This window comes from Perna viridis, chromosome 4 (assembly GCF_037379345.1).
Source record: "Perna viridis isolate PV_CMFRI_1.1 ecotype Kerala chromosome 4, ASM3737934v1, whole genome shotgun sequence".
NCBI classification, from domain to species: Eukaryota; Metazoa; Mollusca; class Bivalvia; order Mytilida; family Mytilidae; genus Perna; species Perna viridis.
In genome coordinates this window covers 11,651,573-11,672,294 of record NC_142448.1, presented here as the reverse complement: position 1 = coordinate 11,672,294, position 20,722 = coordinate 11,651,573, and the positions used below count along the sequence as shown (strand labels likewise).

Genomic DNA, 20,722 nt, shown 5'->3' with positions numbered 1-20,722 from the left:
TAACAAAATTATAAAAACATTTATTGATCACAGTTTACATATATACAGAATATAAATGAGATGTAAAACGTATGGATTAGCTCTCACAAAACTAATGATTTAAATAACCTCTGTGACAAAGTAAAGCTGGAGATTTTATCCATGAACTGCATGTTTTTTTTGTTTGTATTAGGAATGATCACAATACATCAGATTGTCTACGATGTCATCTGTATTTCTAATTAATTCGTGTTTGGTAAGAAATAGTAGAAGCCACATAAATACTAACTATAAAGGATCTTCATTCTAGTGTTAATTAGCAAAATATTTATTGATGTGAATTACAGTAAATGGAATGGGTTCATTAACGATACATTGTAAATAACATTAGTCAATCCTCTCTCCTTTTTTTCTTTCTTTCAATTTTGTTTTGAGATATACAACTTTTAAGAAATGATTGAACATACTGAATGTCTAACCATAAGAAGTTAATTTAACAACAGACAGAACTAATTTGTCATTTGCCTGACCAATAAACTTTATAATGTATATCTCTGATCTTCCTTTGATGATCAATACTCATCCTGAGCATCCTCTACAGCCACAGTGTACACACTCAACTATTTTACCCTATTAGTAAAAAAAAATAAGAGTAAGAAAATTAAAATCCTAGGAAAATATACAGTGCTTGTAAAACTAGAAAAATTGTGAGCAAAGTTTTATAAGTGCTGCTCAGCCAACAAAAAAACTATAATAAAATTTTGATAATTATTTAGTCAATTTAATTGCAATGAATCAAGGAGCTCTAGTTTACAAAGGATGGCTGCAATTTTTAACTCCATACTCAAATAAGTGATTTTCATTACTCAATTGATTGTAAATGGGCTATCAAAATGGCCAGAAAGCTGAACTGTAGATCAGTATAAATGAATCAGTAATAAACAGAACAGTTTTAAACTCCAGTTTAATTTACTTCATTAATGTTCTTAGACTTATTGATTAATGGGTAAATATTGTACCATTTTCACTGTATTTCCAAACATTGCAGAAAACTACAAAAACTCTTCATACAATCTACCCGTGTAAAACTTCTATAAATGAAAAGGAATTAAAGAAAAGACTTACTGCCTCAAGTTTAGATTTAGGTACTCTACAAATACAGTTGGTAGCAAAGTTGGTATCTCTTGTCTGAATGCAGCGTAGACAACACAAGTTTTCATATCCCTGCTTTTTCCACTTAGCTATCAAATTCTTGTCTGCTATGTTTTCCTTTAAACAATACTCATACAACTCTGAAAGCGATAATATATAGCATAGACATCAAATAAAAAAAGTACATTTAAAAATTTGAGCAGAATAATTGTCAAGCATAATAATTAATGGAGATGACTATTATTAGTATTAACCTGTGTATTTGGTTTGAGTTGTTAGGAGAATACATTTTCACAAAATTTTCATCATGAATAATTTTTAAAACAAAATATTTGACAGTTTTGCTTAGATCAAACAACAAACATATACATGTAACAGTAAAATAGCAGAAGTTATATTCGAATGGTTTATTCCTGGACAAAATATATGTACCAAGGTACATATTACTTTTGGCTGACAAAATTTGACCTAATTATTTTCCTATTTTATTTAGAGTCATAAATAACTACCAGGTAAAGTAAATTATTGCATCAAAATGGGAATAATATTTAAAAATAGTGTGAAGTACCTCTACTAATAGCTTTCCTTCTGTAAAATAAATCGTAGATGTATCTTGATTTCTGATGATGTAATCGAAATATTGGCCACATTGCTTCAACTTTTCTCTTTCCTTCATGAGGATCAGTTTCCGCTGAATAAAAAAACAACACATTTTCATTTTCTTATTACATTATTTCAATTAATTTTAAAATTGTACATGTTCTTATGAATCCTACTACATAGAGTAAAATCTAAATATATAAATGCAATAAGATTCAACTGGTATAGTCCAAATTCAGCTTAATCAGTGAACATTCATTTTCAGTGAAAAACTGAAGTATAAATGTTGTCTTCATAAAGCTGCTTAGTGTTCAATTTATGTAATAATAAATCAGACATGATTTTGGTCAGCTGAAAAAAAAAGCTGAAAAGATCTGGAAGGGAGCTGAAACAGGGGTTAGTCCTTTTCAAGCTGCTCTCACAAAATCCTGCACATTTTGATTTTATATTTCTGAGGCAGAAAAGTTGAGGAGAATCATGCTTGAACTGTTAAAACATGAACATACATGTTTATTTTGCCACTAAAACTTTTTGATGAGTTGTGTATTTGCAATATCGATATTGTACTAAAAGTCAATGTGATTTGCCAAAATTTGGCATTTCTGTCTTTTATGTCCTTCATTTCAAATGTTGCTACAAAGTGAACAAGTTAAACCATATTCCGGGTCAATCCATTCCTGGATTTTCCATGTTGTTGTCAATTTGTTCAAATTGCTTAGAGTCAAAGCTGCCACAATTTTCTTATATTAAGTGTAGATTTATAACAGCCAATATAAGCATGATTAGATAAAATTTAGCAAATTTAATTGCATGATAATCATCCTTCAGAAGACAATCATGGCTTCATAAATCACAACATCAAAGCTTAATCTTTCTAACAAAAATGTTTGAGAAAGCAATTCAAAATTTAAACATTGTTAATACCACAAGATTTTTTATGATCTGACAATGAAAATGGTTCAACAACTTACTGATGAATAACTACATTGTACATGTAGCTTTTAACAGAACTAATCAACTGAGAGACGGACTGAAAATTGGATATATCAACCAGGGTAAGGATCATCAAGGAATTTTTCAAATGAATGGGGATACCAGTGTGCACTTCGATTGAATTTATTTTCCCATACACATGGTAAAACTTAAATAATTACCAAAAATAAACCAACAGACAGCCTGCACATTTTATGTCTATAAACAAAGGTATCATCCCTGTTTGCCCTAGAAATTAGCTTGTATTTAGTCAGTACGCCCTATATATACATGTACATGGTTTAATTTAAGGGTGTTATTTTATTTTGGTCTAGTTTTTAAACTGAAGACAAAAGTTTACTCAGTTTCAAAATAACTTTTGCAACATATAGAATTATAGGTGCCAGTTAATAATAAATCTTCTATCAACTTGAATTCATTAAAATGTGTTTTTAGCTATGGTAAGTTAAATTACTATGTTTAAGGCATGTTAACAACAAAATTATTTAGTTTTTTCATGATGATTATTTTGACATTACAGAAATTTAAGGTCATGGAACTGATCACTCAAGCAGATATTGTACTGTGTTAATAAAATATATAGCAGGTAGCTACTTGTTGAAGTCTTATGTCCCCTCTGGGACAAAGAGGACAAGTAAGTTAGTAATAATTTTTTATACAATTACTGCTTGGGTGTGTCTATATACAACGTCCCATTAAACAAAATTGACACAGAGTCATCTATTGTAATTGGTATTTACAACTGAAACTTACTGTTGGTGCACAATTGGGCTCTTAGGTTACGTTGGATGAAAAAATAGGGTAGGTAGGTTCCCCATTGAAATAATTTCAATTTTTTAAAATATTATTTAATATATACAGATTTGGGAGGGTTCCTTGACTTTAATAGTGCTCAACTAAAATGTTTGTTTGGTGGCATTTCATAAAAAAATTACCAATAAAATATGCTAGGGTAGGTAGGGTAACCTTAACAAAGAAACAAGTTTTTTCTCTAGCCTTAGATCTTTTCTAAATTAGAGACTGTATCTATACTAATTAAAGTACTAAGTTTTAAAGCTAAATAGGTAATAAGTGCGTGTATACAGTTTTCAGTTGATTTTCACTATTTATTACTGGTCATTGCAACATTCCTATAAGTAGATTCAGTTACAACACCAAAAAAAAGTTTTACGAAATATAACATATTTTTTTATGCTGCAGTAATTCACAATCCCAATAAATAGATAACATATTATTACTCTTACTTACATGTAAATCATAGATCCTGAATTTATGTATACGAGGAGGAATGACCCAGCCAGTGAAAGCTATATTTTTACATAGCCTAGCTGGCCGAGTGGTCTAGGGCACTGGACTTTGTGGAGGTGGTGTTGCCACAGCAGAATGACCAAAAATTTGCATTGCAAATTTGATAATTCTAACATCTTTGGGAATTTTTCAGACCTTTCTATGCATTTACATTATCTTCCCTGTATCAGTTTGATCTGATGGAGCAGTGTAACGAATAAATGACCCAAGGATCGCTAAAAATTTGTGAGAAACTGTGGAATAAAACATTAAGAACATTTCTTGGTAACCAGTAGTTTTGATTGAAAAACATTTGGGTCATCACGGTTACGAGAGAGTAATTATATCAAGCCTTCAAGGGATCCAAGATTCTAGTGGAATTTACCCGATTCTAGAGCATATTTTTGATGTTGAAAGCAAGCCAAAATCAGTGGCATAGAATATTTTATGATTAGATTTAGCGACTTTGAAGACTTTAGTTTTTGATTTTAAATAGTAGACAACAATATAAAACATGTGAAAAGGGGGCACAACCTTACAAGAAATTCATTGTCCTTTGACAAAAATATTTTAGATTCCAGTAGGCCTACCCTCTCTCATCTTTTGATCGAGTTCATCAATGGTTGGTTCAATTAATTCCCATCCATCTGGAGGAGGTTTTCTGCTTCTTTTTACTTTTGGCATTTTCCTTCAAAGACGTAGAAATTATTGTTTAATGGAAGTAGTTAAAACCCTTACCAACTTATTCGGATAAAACGAGACTTTAGTATAAAAAAATTCCTGAATAAATATAATTGAGAGTATTTGGATATAGCATAAATTGTCAAAAATTGTTTCAAAGGCATAACACGATAAAAATAAACATATAGTCTCACTTTTACCAATAAATAAATATTTGAAGAAAAAAAATACAATCCGAAGAAAAGATCTCGGCTCCGGAACGTTAGTCATAATGTAGCAAAAATCAAATATCATAGGTAGACTCACAGACAGATTTCACAAAATTTGATGTGTGAAGAAACTTATTGTTTTGCAAAGCTGAAAGTACCGTTTTTCTTTACACTTTAGAAGTCAAACCTGTAGAAAATGCCGAGAGGTATATATTGTTTGAAAAATCTTCGTTTAATTTAATGAAATGTCTGTTTTATACTCCATTAACTAAGAAAATGTGTCACGGGATGCAAGAAATTATCCATACTCCAACCTCTTCAGAATGAAATCTTGTCATCAGCATGTTCCATGACATTTTTGTTCACTGAATTGTAACAATTGCTGACTAAGTGGTTTATCATACCCTTGACCTTGTTTGTTTGCCCATCTGTCCATCGGTAGTGGGGTAATCGGCACTTGTAATTTTGTATATACTGCTGTACCCTCTTTCCGATGTATTATTAATATCCCCTTTTGTACGGAACTGATTGCATGTGCTTGGGTCAGAGGTTGCCAGTATTCCAGGTAATTTTCAAGTTTTAAGCTCAACATAGAGTATTGCCAACTTTTCCAAAATCTCTGTATGCCATATTATTTAGTCCCTTTTTGAAATGTAGAAAATACGCATGAAACCAATCATTCTATATTGATTTATCGTCTGCCATTTACAAAGCTTCTAAAACAACAATCATGTGACCAAAATACGTCATGTGTCATATGAATTAACTATGGAAGCCAGATTGACAACAGTATGTAGCGTCAGTTGAGAAAGATACATATGTAACTTGCAATATTACAATATTGAAGTAATATAATGAAAAACTCAATACACATCACAATGGAATGTTCCTTAAGTTCAAAAGGTCACATGTACTTTAAACATAACAAACGGTTATCATAATTGGGCAAAACTACTTGTAACGTTGCATTCACTACAGTACAATATTCAGTTGATGTGTAAATATGATATTAATAGAAATGATAAAAAACAAATGAAACATCTTCCTATAAAATAATACAAGAATCAATATAGTATCAATAAAGATTGGAATACACATTCAAGGGAAGTTATCTTAGATATTTCCTGAACAGTTTAAGAAAATAAATACAAATAGTTAATGCTTTTATTTTGTGGAATGGGCTACCTTATGCTTGAGTGAACTAGACACTCAGTTTATTAAAACATTTCAGCAAATCGGAAACCAATACACAATAGGTCAATACTTGCACCCTTGTAAGGCCAAATAAAAAAAATAAGTGTTTCCGGTTTCCCGACCGAACCTATTTTTTAAAGGCGAATTGCCGACCCTAGCATTTTTTGGGGGCAAAAATAGGAAATTCTGGAGTTACACCAATCTTGTTCTGGCATTTTTATACAGGGATCGTGCTGGGCTTCACCAAAAATTACCCGAATAATCAAGTCATTATATTACGTTCCCTATGATTACTCTGTTGGCATTGCAATGGATGCGGAGAAGGGTTACACCAATGTTGCAATTTGCGGTTTTTATTAGATCTGGCGACAAAAATAACCAGTTGGGGATTTTCTCTGTGCCTAGGTTTTGTATATTAAAAATAAAACCAACAGGAATTTTGACAGCAACGGATATTCTCTCAAATTAAACAATTGTGTTGACACCTGGTCAAAGTTGAATGACCATAACCAATTTACGACTGAAACCAATCACATGTAATTAGACCAGGTTATCGTGGGAGATGTCAGTCAGATGTAAATATATTTTTGAGCCAATCAAAACTCATAATCTGTTCAAAGGTAAACACAATCATGACCATGTGCACGTGGCTACATACAGGCTTCACAGCTCTTTTAAACCATATGATACAATCAGAATCAGATTTACCTTATAACAGAATAAATTAGATCCAATTAACAATAATTATTCCATCAGGAAGTGTTTAAAACACTTCAATATGCAAGAATTGATCAAAGAAAGTGGATGACATTTGTTTACACTTTTTTGGCGGGAAAATTGGTAAACAAATAGAATAGAGATTCCCAAAATATAATTAAAGAAATACTGACGGCATTAAGTAATAACGATTCTAAAATCTAGTAGGAGTACAAGGGATAATTTAAAAGGAAGATAATTAATGGTCCATAGAAGTTTGCTAGAAATTTTATCACTTGAAAAAAAGAATCCAGTTTGTTGAAAATTTATAGATAAAAATCAAATCATAATTTTAGATAAATTTATTTAGACCACAAAGGATAAGGGTCTACATGTCTCTATGTGCATAATAATATAAAGTCCTTGATAGAAATAAACCATCTGTTTCTGGAGTAGAACTTTATTATTTTGCATGTAAAAAGTGACGAATGGCTTTAGATCCTGACTAAGCCTAGAGCTAAAAACCTTTTTTATACATGCATCAAGAGTGAATCTTGGGTACATGTATAACATGAATGAAGGGGTTATTTTGTTGAATTGACAAAGATAACTCATCAGTGGACTAACTAAATATCATATCTTAAAAAATACAATAAATTTTTTTGGAACCCATTTTGGCTCTAATTTTTTAAAATTAGCAGCTGGGAAATTTTCTGAGGATAGAATTTTGGAAGCCAGAGCACCCCTTATAATATCACCCAACATGGCGGGGTACATGTTGCAGGCCGCATCCAATGTACAAGTTGCAAGTCTATTGGCATTAAAATTCCTTAAATGTAACCACATGGATAAGAGAAAGAAAAGAAATCATGGTTATAGATGAAAACTGCTGGTTTACACAATGTATCACATACATCACGAATTATATCATATTTCATCTACCCTATTTATGAAATCTTGAAGTTTTCCAAATTTAAAAATATTGAGTACTTCTTGTATTCAATCATTATTTTGATTATGATCTTCTACATATTTGATTTAAATGCAGCTGATGAGCGGTTACTCCTTTAAACACATGTACAGCAAATCAAAATGTACAATGTATAAAACTGGTGTTTTTGTACTTAGACATACAGTGGCTATTTTTTTTTTAATAAAAAAAAAAAGCCTACCTACCTACCTATTTTTTTCAGACTTGAAACAGGAAACACACATATTTTTTTGTTTGGCCTAATAAATAATCAAATATACAAGTATTACAATCAATATATGTGTTGATTTGAAGATTTTTTTATGAATCATATTGATTACCCAAGCAAATACACTATGTAAAAATGAAATAGGTTTGTTTTACATCTCAAAACCTTGTGCAGTATTAACTTGTTCAGTAAAAGAAATATTTGTAAATTTCTTAAACCTGAAACCACTTTCTATTGTAATGCTGCAAGCAGCTTATTTTTCTCTTGATGTCTCCAGTCAAGTGACTTTCAGAATAATTCTCCATTGACTTACTTATGTTACTGATTCTTTTTTGTCTTTGTATTTGATGTTACTTTCATAATTATTGTCTGTTCTAATATTGGTACCGGTAATTTGCTCTAATAATTGTTAATTGAATGTAAATTTGACTCCTGTAAAAAAGAGTTTTTTTTCAGTGACAGACTTCATGGTACTGTTTTGTGATATCCCCTTTAAATAAAATGCCAATGTTTGTTTTAGGGTTGTAATACCAAGTATGGATATTCAGTTGGATACAAACAATTTCTGTGCAGTGTCAAACAGTTAAACAATTTGCAACAAGCAGCTACCGAAATAATCCAAGAAATTATACATGTATATAAATGAATTTTTGAAGAAGGAGCCAATTTGATGAAGTCCAAATTTGGTGCATGTAGGTGCCAGTTTGACTAGAATTCCTGTCCATCACACACTTTTTCATGTAATTATTTTTTCTATAAAAATATATTTTCTACTTGTCACAATCACTTGATATTTTAATATAAGGATTATATAGGTGTGCCATACCATGGAATTCAATTTTGGACTTGTTTATATAAACAGTTTTATATGATATAATTACAGGAGGCCCGAGAGGCAATAAAAGATCTCATAAAGGTCAAAGAAGACACTTTACAGATGAGTCTGAAATTAAAAACGCTGCTGAGAAAGAGGAAAGACAAAAAGAATGGAGGGTAAATAAGCAGAATGGTTTTTCCTGTTTATTTTGTTGAAGTACAAATCTGCATGTAATTGTTTTACTTTTAATGATGCATTATATAATACAATGGCTGTCTGTTCACTTTTAATTGATAACCCATTGAACGCTTTAAAATGATTGAAATGATTTTTTTTTAAATGTGAATAAATTTTGAAAAAATGAAATGATTTTACGTACCTACCCTATTTTTTCTTCCTTAGGAACTTTGAACAGAAATATATTGTTTTTTTGCCTTATCATACATTTAAATGCATGCTAAATGGACTCTATACAGTCTTTCCAAGGGTTCAGTTTTTTTTTTTTTTAGGATATTTGGTCCTGTGACGACATACTATTTTCAGGACCGAACCAAGTATTACTGTCCATTTTGACCTTAAATAAGAATGACTAATATTGGAAATTATCCGGACTTCCAGTCTGACGTTCTGGATTTTTTACCGGTGATATCCAACAGTCCGACGAACCTTTGGAAAGACTGTTCTATATTGAATTTATGCCTTTTTCATATATATTTCCATTTCCAAAGGATTTTAGATAATTTTTTGTATGTTGGAAACCTTGATGTTTCTAGGGTAATTCTAATACATATGTTAATCCTGGGGTATTAATTTAACTATCTTCATCATGTCAGGCTTGTGAACATATATGAAGACAATTAAAAATTGTTGATTTTTACCTTTGTCACTACTCCAGCAATGCTAGAGGTTTTTGTCTGGCAAACTATTTTCTGACCATTAGGTGCCATCCTAACCTCTAGCATCTGACACGTTGAAAGCCACCGCAATATATGAATTAGCTTAACCTGTGTTTTAAAACACTTTAAGTCTTTTATTTACATAAAAGAAGTTTAATCTACAGGAAATCGAGCAATAAAAATCATAAATATTTGTTAAGTACCTAGAAAACATTTGTAATGAAGACAGTTGTCAAAATGACCAACAGTTTTGAATTAGATTACTAATTTTACGGAATACAATATATTTTTGACAAAATGAAGTTAAAGTTGGTAAAGGCAATTTGTTAATTTGATATGTTCGATTTGCAAATTTTCAAATTCATAATTTTATCAACCGGAATTACGTACTCAAAAAGTTAAAAACCAAATATGAAGTTCATTTTAACTGCATTTCCTGGATTTCCAGGATTGCAGGATTTTCTCATCAGGTAGGTCATTTGTTTTTCTTCAGTTTAGCCACATTCTGCTGTATTATGGTAAATAAACTGTAAAAAAACGTTTTAAATGGTAAATAGTTTACTTTAATTCTGCCGATTCAAAGAACAGCGGAACAAGCGTTATGCAATATGGCACTCGGAAGTAAGAGGTTGGGGTATGGAGGAACGGAATTCCAACCTCTTACGATGTAGGAGTACTTTTGTCACCATTAGTGAAAGGAGGTCTAGTAGCTACTCAACTTCATCAGCCTGTCACTCTTAAGGGTTACCTATTTTGTGTAATATGTAATTAATAAGTATGGAACTAGTAATTGTCCAAACTTTGGACAGTGTTAATAAGTACAATGTATATTGAAGATAGTCATCTAATAATATGATTTTAGGCTATGCCTATGATGAACAGAGCTCAATCTTTGCTTATGGTGCACTACCATGTTGCTATGGGCAGTCTTATTCTGTGTGGAGAACGTGTGATACCTTCTTCTGGGAATGTTTAATATATTTCTACACAGCCAATAATTTCCAAATTATTATTGAATAAATCAACAAATTTCAAAATTGTAACCATTGACTTATTAAAGACAAAACAGTGCCTCTGCACTTGTGCAATCCTCTACTTCCGTGTCAACAAATTTCGTCACATCCGTCAGAATATTTTTCATCCATTGTTCTGGTTTTGCATTCTGCATATATAGGATGTTACTGATGCTCCGTCCATATTCATGTAATTGAGATATTTGACTGATATTTAATACGAATTTAGACCTATTGAGCTTTGTCATTTTTTCAGCATTAATTCTATCAAAAGTGCATACTGTTACATGTACACATACTTTAGACAATTTGTTATCCATATGGTTGTTTTATGTTATGATGCCATCAGTATTGTCATCATTATTAATTTTTGTTATGTGCAATAACTTCAGTTGTAATCAACCAAATGTCATGAAATTTTGATATATTGTAACTTACTGAAAGAGGAAGGTTGTGATTTCAAAATGAATGTTGTGAAAAGAGTCCGAGCGGTAGTTCTTCCCATAAACAAAGTCAATATCACAAACACGATAACTATATAAAAAGACAGTTTACTAAAACTTCAAATACAAATGAATATCAAAGCTTGGATCATCTAAGTACACCACTTCTTTGCACATAAGAACATGTCATTTACGGCAATTTACAAAGTGTCCACCTTTAGAGCATTGTCTGTTTCTCTTCTGTTATCCCTTAGGCAGAAGTTTACGTCATTCTCCATCTTCGGGAAACTTCGGGAAACGTAATAACGTCATTTAGGGAACGTTAACGTTAAGAAAGACATAATCATAACAAAGTCATTGGCCTGTGTCATTCTTAAAAAAAGGGGCCAAAAGGAGTAAAATAAGACTGAGGTGGTAATTTAAAATTGATGTAGGAGATTTATTTTTCATTCGATTTTGACAATTTCTTATATCTGTGTTAAGAATATTAACAGATCTTAAATAGCAATTGCCAATTTCAGTTTTCTATCAGGCCATACTTGTGTATACCTTAAAATTCAACATTATTATTTCTGAATAGTTTTGCCCATTTTTTTCTTTAGATTCTCCATGGAAATTCCTCCCTGCATTTTTCATTCAGTTATAGAATGTCTTTCAGTTTTTGAGTTACAAGGGGTCAAAAGGGCTAAAAACATGAAAACATTCATTTTTTGAAAACTGTATTTTTTTTTTTAAATTTCACCCAATTTTCAATGATTTTTTGTATTTTTTTCCTCTTTACAAGAGTTTTAAGAAGTCTGTACGCAAACAAAGTTATTCTAGCATTTAATGTTTTTTGAGATAATGATGTCCAAATTTGCCCATGAAAGTACCCTGGAAGAGGAACTGTTTACGTATATTTACTTTCAAAATATTGTGCATTGTAATATCCAAAGCAGTTGTTACATATATGCATGTCCTTAATGAAATGTAAGTCCCTATGTTTAAGTTTTTCAAAAACTGATATTGTGTCCACTTTTGCCCCAACTGAACAGTGATCAACTGGCTGCAGTCATATCATACTGTGCTTTGTGATGCCTTTTATTTAACATGCTTTGTGTTTGTATACAGTATGACAGTGACCTAAGTCCAGACATGTTATTGGTCTTGTTATTTTCAGAGGCGACAAGGTATAGAGAGTGAGGAGGAAGAGGAGGATAGTGGAGTAAGTCGTGGAGCAGCAGTTGCCCCTGGAGACCTACCACCTTCTGGTTCTAGTTCAGAAGAAGATTCTGATGATGAAACGGTATTCACAACATTTTATCTGCATATCATTTTCTACTGCTTGATAAGCAGGAACCAACACATATTTCTATATTATAAATTAATAAATCTTTCTGCTTAATCATATAATGTAACCCTAAACTAAATCAATACATATGGGTAATTACCTTTTAATGTTGTATTAAGTGAAATAAAAAGTTTACTTCTTCTGCATGTAACCAACATGAAGTTAAAATAGAAACATTCCTGATAGCATAATAGTTTACAAACTGTAAATATTTTGTTTAGGATAAACATAAAGGCGTGGAACATTTGATAGAGGTTGAAAATCCTAATAGAATGAAAGGTAGAACCAGTAAAAAAGTCACTGAATTAGAAGGAAAAACTGAATTAACACGACGAGAAAGGTTTGTTGATTTTATCTACAGATTATTAGCCCATGCAAATACCCAGGGAGCTGAACTATTTACCTAAATTGAATTTAAAAATATTATGCAATATTGTAACAAAAACAGTTGTTATGTCTATCAGGGTTCTCAATAAGGCGCGTACATGCGTCAAAACATTGTGCGCGTGCGGGACATATCCTCACAATATCAGCTGCATCCTTACATCAGTAATTTACTTAAAAATCAATAAAACAACCCAAAAATTGTGGAAAAAGACAACATTTTTTGATAACCGGACAACCGGAAGTTTACAAAGTTATTTACACATGATGTTCATCATACAATTTTTTTACATAAAAAATTAAAGTTATGAAGTATTTGATAAAACAATTGTGACAAATAAATTCAAAGTGAGTAAACCAAATTCTGTTAGGATGGACCAGAATTATTTCACAATGAAGTCTATTTAGAACTGGATTTTTGTTACCTGTACATCTTTGTACTTTTAAGACATCTTGATGCATTATCATAATGAGAAATACAGATAATTTCAAAAAAATTATTGCAATTTTACTTCACATTTGGCATTTCTTTTAGGATCTTCATTTAATTAAGGCATTTGTTTGTTTAACATTTTAATTATGATCTAGTTATGGCATATGGTCAGCCTAGGTAGACTAGATAGATTTTTACACAGAAATGGTGATTGTAGGGCTTGGGATAAACAGCTTGAGATTAGACAGAAGCCAAATATATTAAAATTAATGTTTCAAGTCCAATTTCAAATTATTTGAGGAAAGGAAAGTTGCAATATCCTGTTGATTCATTTTTTTTCCTATTAAAAGGAAATGATTAATTATATATACTGAAGTATCAGAATTGTCTGTCATGAAGTTTTTTTTATCTTATATTTTAATGTACATGTATTAAGATACAATGGATATTCAGTATAATAAAAAATGAAGCCATACATATAAATCCACAAAGCAGAAAGCTATTTGTGTAACAATTTATTAGGTCACAATACCAGAATTTGCATGATCACGAACTGACTTTGAAGCCACAACTTTACTGTTAAGTGCATGACCAACAACTTTTTTGTTTTTTGTTTCCACATTAGTCAGTAAAAAATTGGGGGTTCTTTAAAATGACCTGTTATTTCAATGTTGGTACATGTATCTGTTTCAACATGAGTCAGCGGTTGCAGTCTTTTAAACAAAAGTTTCAACACCATTAGTATTATAAATGTAGTTACATGTAGGTACATGTAACTAAATACACATTATATATATATCATGCTGCAGTCAGTGAAGGTTTTTAATGGTAGATCTACATTTATTTAACAGGAAGTGTCAAAACATTTTCTACTTTTTATGACTGGGTTCAAGAGATAAGTAAATTTATTGGACCTGAAGAAGCTATTATTGCATTGAGACAAAGCAAAGGGTAATAGTTGTTTTTGATAGGACATGTTAGGGTATACAGAAAGGAATAGAATATTTTAGGTGCTTGTATAAAAATACACACAATTGTCATTGAAAGTTTTTCAGTGTTACATAAACAACTTCACTAAAATTTACAGCCTGACCTGAGGACAATACCATCTATTGTGATGTTGTCAGTCATGACATGGTGTTATAATTCAGCAAAAGGATTATTATAAATGTTGTTGGTCAAAAGTAGTCACTTTTATGCTGCTTATGATGTCTGCAATTACCAAATGTCACAAGAAAGGGCACTACGGTGGGGTGATCAAACACAATAAGAAATAGACATTAAACATTAAATTCAACTCATGAATATTTTAAAAATGTATTTTTGACTGTCAAGTTGTTTAGTAACTTAGCACATATACACATTGACGGGCCTATCATGCACAAAAAAGGGGAAAAAAAATAAAAAGTACAAAAACAAAAAAAGGCATATCATAAGAAGTTTTCACATTTTTTTTTTTTTTTTTTTAGAAAAGAAAAAAATTAAGAAATCATGGTTATAAAATCAAATATTGCTTCTATACTGTCCATATGAAGTTTTCTGATATATGTGGGTCTGGTATAGTCATACATCAATCAGAAAACTTCATATGGATAGTATAAGTGCAATATTTGCTGTTATACAAATGTAACACATGATTTCTAAATTTTGTTCTTTTTTTACAAAAATAAAAAAAAATACCAACCCTAAGTACCTATGGGTTAAAGCACTAGACTAGTCATATCCATTCTCTTATAATAAGTACAGTTTAAAAAACAAGATATACAACCTAATTATTTGAAAGTATGCTTTGTCAATTCCACCTACATGTACATGTATTTTTATTACAAACTCTTTGAGAAGGTTTATGCATTATCTTTATGTATCCTAGCTTATAGGACCATGTGTGAAATGACACATTCTATGTTTCAAAGCAAAAAAAAAGAAACAGTTTCTTTTTCTCTCTTTCTGATGTAGCTTGTTATGTTTGATTAAGTGGTTTGTTCCTTTTAGCATAATGAAGAGCTAATAATTTGCTGAAACAAATCTAGTTTTGACAGAGTTACATGTCTTGGTTTTGCATTTTATTTTCTGTTAGTGGGAAAATCTTTCTTTAGTACAATTCTTTCAGAAACTTGTTTTTGATCTTGAACTTAATGAATTAAGCTTATTAAGGAATCCTTGAAAACTTAATGAAATCTTCAAATCATTGAATTGCATGCATGTTAATATTCTGGCACTAGCACATGGGACAAAATCAAATATCATATTCATATTTTCACTGACATAACATTCAGTGCGATAGATGCACACTTTAAATGAAGTCCTTGTTAAATATTTGTGATTTTATCAAAAACATGTACATATACATACTGCATCTTTGAAATTGTATTAAAGTTTTTAAATTTTTTTTTTGTTTTTGCTTTGTTAAGTTATATTTTTACAAGTATTTCCCTTTTTTTGCACTTAACCAAAATTCAAGAAGAGGGGATTGATTTTAGTAGATTGCACTGAAAGTAAAAAAAAAAGATAAATACCTATATGTAAATGAAATGTGAATATTTGATCAATAGAAAACATTGAGTAGAAATTAAAACAGAACTTGTAAGGAATTATTTTGGCATTCTTTCATATGTACCACTATGAAGCACCCCACACATCTTCACATTCAGACTTGTGATGTCAGTGCCATTATTGAAGAACAATGGACTTGTTAAATGTGTAGAAAACAGTTACTAAGCCTATATATAGGCTCTTGGCAAAATATGGGAGTATGAAAAGCCTATATTCAGGCTTTTTGGCATAGTAAGGGTTAAGTAAAAATCTGTTCAACATTAAACCAATGTGTCCTTTTTTAACTATCCACAAACAATTGTGTAATTATTTTGAGACAGTCCTCAGTGTTGAATACCTGTAAGTGTTAATTATGATGACCTTTGTAAACCTCAAAATTTACTTTCTCAGAATATGTTAGGATAGTACTTCTATGAGTACAGAGTTAGTGTTGGTCCAAGTTTCAGGAACCCCAATTTCTGACCAACGCCCTTTGAAATTCTCCATTTATCTGGATACTGGACCTTCTACCTTTTTAGTGAAATTCTGTTGAGGACCTCTGATTTTCCTGAAATGGACCATTAACTTAAAATTTTGGGAAGTCCAGGATCTTTTACTTGAAAGTTAATTTTAACCTCAATATTTACCACTTTAATTTTTTTTTTATTGATCATATTGCACGAAGGCTTGTGAGCTTTTGCCATCCATTGGTGTCCATCTTGCTGCCACTGACACAACTTTACCAATTAGAACCAAAGTTGGTTTGAATGTTCCTTAGGGCAATCTTCATAGAACTGATGTAGAGATTTTTGATTCGTTGATAAACATGAATGCCTTTACTAAAAATAGAACAAAGGGGTTAGAAGATTTTCCAATATATCTTCTAAAATGTTAATTTTAGCCAAATTCTGACAAAAGGTAAAAGTGTTCATCATGATTGAACATATTTCATCGAATTATCGTTTTTAATCTGATAAACCATGTTGGAGTTATTGCCCTTTTTTTTATGTTTTTTCCCCAGTTTTTTTATGATATTCCTTTCAAAAATCTTCTCTGAAACTACCAGACCAATAAGAACCAAACTTGTATGATTTTTCCTTAGGGTATTCTGCATAGATCTAATGTAGGGATTTTTTATCTGTCTAAAACGTGGCCGCTGTTACTAACAATAGAACAAAGGGGTCAGTTGGTAGTTTTTCTATTATATCTCCAAAAATGTTTGGGTTTAGCTAAATTTTGTCAACTGCCAAAATTATCCTTATTATAAGGCCTATTGGATCAAAGTGGTCTGGCAACTCCTTGTTTGAGATTTTGCCCTTTTTTGCCTTTTGAAAGGTGAAAAATGATGTTTTATTTTTGTACAGTTTTCAGCCAATATCTTGAAAATTTGATAGATAGAAAGAAACTTTCAATTGCTGAAATGATCCTAATGATGAGGCATACTATAGTTGTCAGATAAGTCCTTGAAAGGTGAAAAGTTATGTTTTTAGCAGTATTCAGCCCTTATCTTGAAAACTATAATAGATAAAAGAAACTTTCAATTGATGAAATGATCCTTATAAGTCCTACCAAAGTTTTCTTTGAGTCAAAATTGACAGACAACTTCTTAAGAGTTATTGACCTTAAAGGCAAAAATTTAACCAGGTGAGCAATTCACACTTCTGGGAGCCTCTTGTTATAAAAAGCCCTCTTTGAGATTTAATTTAGTATGCGCTAAGAAGCCTACCTAGATTTGTATTGAAAGCTGGGTCCGGTTTCATAAAGAATCCCAATTTGAGATGTTTCTAAAATCCTTCCTCAACTCAAATTCCGATCAATCAAATTACTGAAAAATGAAAATTTGAGGAAAAACTCATGGATTTGAGATTTCTTATGAAACCTGGGCTTGTTTCAGTTTATTTCAAATTGTTGTAAAAAAAACATTTAGTAAATTATTTATCTAGTTAAAATTGCTGTTTCTTTTGCAGATAATTAGTATAAGTATTGATTATAATTGAGGAGAGAAAAAAAAAGAGTTCTGTGGTCACCGGTATTTTGTCGCAAGTACTCTTAGGCTTTAGCTTTGTTTATTCATGTTTTGATTTACTTGTTTCAGAGAAGAAATTGAAAAACAGCAAGCAAAAGCTAACTACCAGAAAATGCACATGGCGGGTAAAACAGAAGAGGCGCGGGCAGATTTAGCTAGATTAGCACTTATTAGGAAGCAAAGAGAAGAGGCTGCTAAAAAGAGAGATTTAGAAAAAGGTATTTTAATTAACTCTATTCCCTTTAAGCAGTTAACATTTTTTTGTACCACATAGTTTAATAAGGAATATGTTATTTCTAATGAACTGTACTCTCTGACTAGATTTACCATAATCTACAGATCTGTTTTACAACTGTGATAATTACATCCTTTCAATTTAAACATTTTGAGACTTTGACTTCTTTTTAAAAATATAAGTGCATATTCCTTATTATGTCAGCAGGATTTTGTAATGAATGATCATGTGTGAAAATGTTAATATCTGATAATTTAACAAAACTTGGTGGGAATTTTTTATTAAAACCTAATGAAGTAGATTGATTAGTATTATTCATTGAAGATGTAGAAACTTAGTGAAAAATGTTTTGTCAAAAGTGTATTTTATGAATAAATAGCAATACATGTATTCTTGTTATGTCATGTTGATATTTAGGACATGGCAAAACCAGAATATATCAAAATTTTGAGTTCTATCATCCCACTGGCCAGAGTCAGTTTTTGAATGGTAGATTTAAAGTCAACTTAAATGTGCAGTATCTGATTGAGAAAACACAAAGGCAAAGATCCTGTGGTGATGTGTGTGTGGAATCATACATTGAATATCAATCTACAGATTTTTTTTTTTTTTAGCTCAACAAGAAGCTGCAAAGAAAAAATCATGACACGTAGAAAGCAGAGTAGATGATACGGGAGTCTAACCCCATGCTTGGATACTCCAATCTATTTCAATGGACAATAGGGGTGTAACTTTATTGAACTACAAATGCTTTCAAAACATTGTAAAGTGCTATTGGAGATGAAAACTCAATGTAATGGAATGAAAATTTCAAAGTTGCAATTCTTTCCATGATTTGTCTATTATTTGTGAAGATGTTTTAGTTCTAAAACAAAATTGATGGTTGTTCATAGGTTTGGAAGAAACAGGGCTGTTGCAATTTTGTTCAGGAAGTAAAAAAATAGTCTTTTGATATTTTGTTAATTTTATAATGTTTTTTTTTTTTTGTGTAGCACTGTCATTACAAATCGAAAATGAAAAAAAAAAACAAAACAAACTAAGATGTTAAGTATTTTTTTTCATGGATTCTGTCAAGTGAACATATTTTTGGTATCAATTTCTGTGGTTTAAAAATATTTAGGGGTATAAAGTATTAAAAAAAAAGATTACACAAGTACTCTATTTTTCTTTAGCTTTTCTGTCCACCACTGATATGAGTACATGGTGAAAATGGATACCTTTACAGTATATTTAAATTGAATTTTTTTATGTCATTCTTTAGAAGATAAGTACTAAAATGGAGGTTGAAAAATTGACATTGAATGACTTTTTGAGGGTGTTTTTTATCTGATTGATGCCATTGTTATATCACTATATAATAGTTAATAGATCAGGTTAAAGCCAGTCAGTAAATGATGTTTAAAAAATGACTGTGGTGCATGGAAATGTTTAAAATGAAAATTCTTGCAAATAATGTGTCAAAAAACTTGTTCTTAATTATTGATTTACCTACATTTATAAGTATGCCGTGTTCAAAGTGCATTCTAATTTTACTTATGGCTTCCTAAAATTGTAGAAATAATACAGAGATAATATTTTTGGTAACCATTTGTTATTTTAGCCATTCACAGACAGTTACCCCTGCATTGTTTGATACAACCTTTTGAAATTAGTTCAATTATAGAAATTCTTGCAATTTAACAAATTTTTTGAGTACATTTCATTCCAATGTAATGTATTAAACATGATATTTTGATATTTATGCAGTGAATTGTATAATGCTTTGTATGATTTATGATAATTTGCACAAAGAAAATATGGTGGAAGTTTAATTTTAAAATGTCTTGTAATAAATATGTAATTTTGATAGAATCTTTGTTTTTATATATAAAATAAGAACTCTACTGAATTATCTTGAATTCCTAATTGCACTCATCTTAAGAGGTTGTTCTGTTGAAACTGGTCTTCCTAATATATTTGTTTATGTGAAATGTCAATTCATACATTATCTGTTATTACAACCCCTTTAAATCCTAAATATTGATAAGTTGTCTTAATAATTCTATTATCTTCCTTACTATGGGAAATGTTGTATGCATCTACATTTAACTTGTGTTGTTCAGATGAGGTGGAATAGAATAAGTTGTAAAATTTAGGAGTATTTATTCAATATGCATATTTTTAAAAATGCTGTTAATGAATTCTCAGTATTTGTAAAATTTCCAGTAATATATACAATTAAAATATTTCCTTACACAACATCTTGTATTGTAATCTGTATATTGATCAGTAATAGTCATTTCATCTCCAATACAGGAGGATCTTGTATGAAAACTTGGCATGTAGCGAAGTGATATCCATGTACCTCCATACAGGAGATCCAGTATACCATGCTGATAGCCTGTTAGAGAACAAATGATATCCATGGTTTTATGTTTATCGTCACATATCATGGACATACTTCTATGGCTTTCTGTTTTAGGTATGAAGCTCTTGACAAATAATCAGCTTCAATTTACTGTATATGTTACATGTTGCTAAGGCGTAAGTGGTCTATTGAATAGCTGTTTTGATTTAGACAATGTCACAGTTGTAATGAGAACAAGGAGTTGTTTCACCATGACTAGTTACAATTTTTTTTTTA

General features: G+C 30.8%; 2 protein-coding genes across 2 annotated transcripts; one reads left to right on the top strand and one right to left on the bottom strand.

The window, feature by feature from the left end:
- On the bottom strand, window positions 1-4,753 carry LOC148618861 (protein BUD31 homolog). The gene is made up of 4 exons (XM_088578165.1): window positions 4,602-4,753; window positions 1,700-1,822; window positions 1,105-1,271; window positions 1-609 (listed from the first exon to the last, which is right to left on the bottom strand). Exons 1-4 carry the CDS (start codon window positions 4,693-4,695, stop codon window positions 559-561), a joined length of 435 nt encoding a protein of 144 aa, XP_088434291.1. The 5' UTR covers window positions 4,696-4,753; the 3' UTR covers window positions 1-558.
- A 237-nt stretch (window positions 4,754-4,990) lies between these two features.
- On the top strand, window positions 4,991-20,337 carry LOC148618860 (uncharacterized). The gene is made up of 6 exons (XM_088578161.1): window positions 4,991-5,107; window positions 8,874-8,983; window positions 12,319-12,444; window positions 12,711-12,829; window positions 17,934-18,082; window positions 18,714-20,337. Exons 1-6 carry the CDS (start codon window positions 5,098-5,100, stop codon window positions 18,743-18,745), a joined length of 546 nt encoding a protein of 181 aa, XP_088434287.1. The 5' UTR covers window positions 4,991-5,097; the 3' UTR covers window positions 18,746-20,337.
- The last annotated feature ends 385 nt before the right edge of the window (window positions 20,338-20,722 follow it).

What these genes read in the sequence shown, in the direction of transcription:
- LOC148618860 (XM_088578161.1), top strand. An exon ending in AAAGACAAAAAGAATGGAGG is followed by an intron (nt 8,984 to 12,318) that starts GTAAATAAGCAG and finishes TGTTATTTTCAG; the next exon opens with AGGCGACAAGGTATAGAGAG. An exon ending in GAATTAACACGACGAGAAAG is followed by an intron (nt 12,830 to 17,933) that starts GTTTGTTGATTT and finishes TACTTGTTTCAG; the next exon opens with AGAAGAAATTGAAAAACAGC.
- LOC148618861 (XM_088578165.1), bottom strand. Translation starts at nt 4,695, where the DNA reads ATGCCAAAAGTAAAAAGAAGCAGAAAACCTCCTCCAGATGGATGGGAA. An exon ending in CGATCAAAAGATGAGAGAGG is followed by an intron (nt 1,823 to 4,601) that starts GTAGGCCTACTG and finishes TTTTTTATTCAG; the next exon opens with CGGAAACTGATCCTCATGAA. An exon ending in AAGGAAAGCTATTAGTAGAG is followed by an intron (nt 1,272 to 1,699) that starts GTACTTCACACT and finishes TATCGCTTTCAG; the next exon opens with AGTTGTATGAGTATTGTTTA.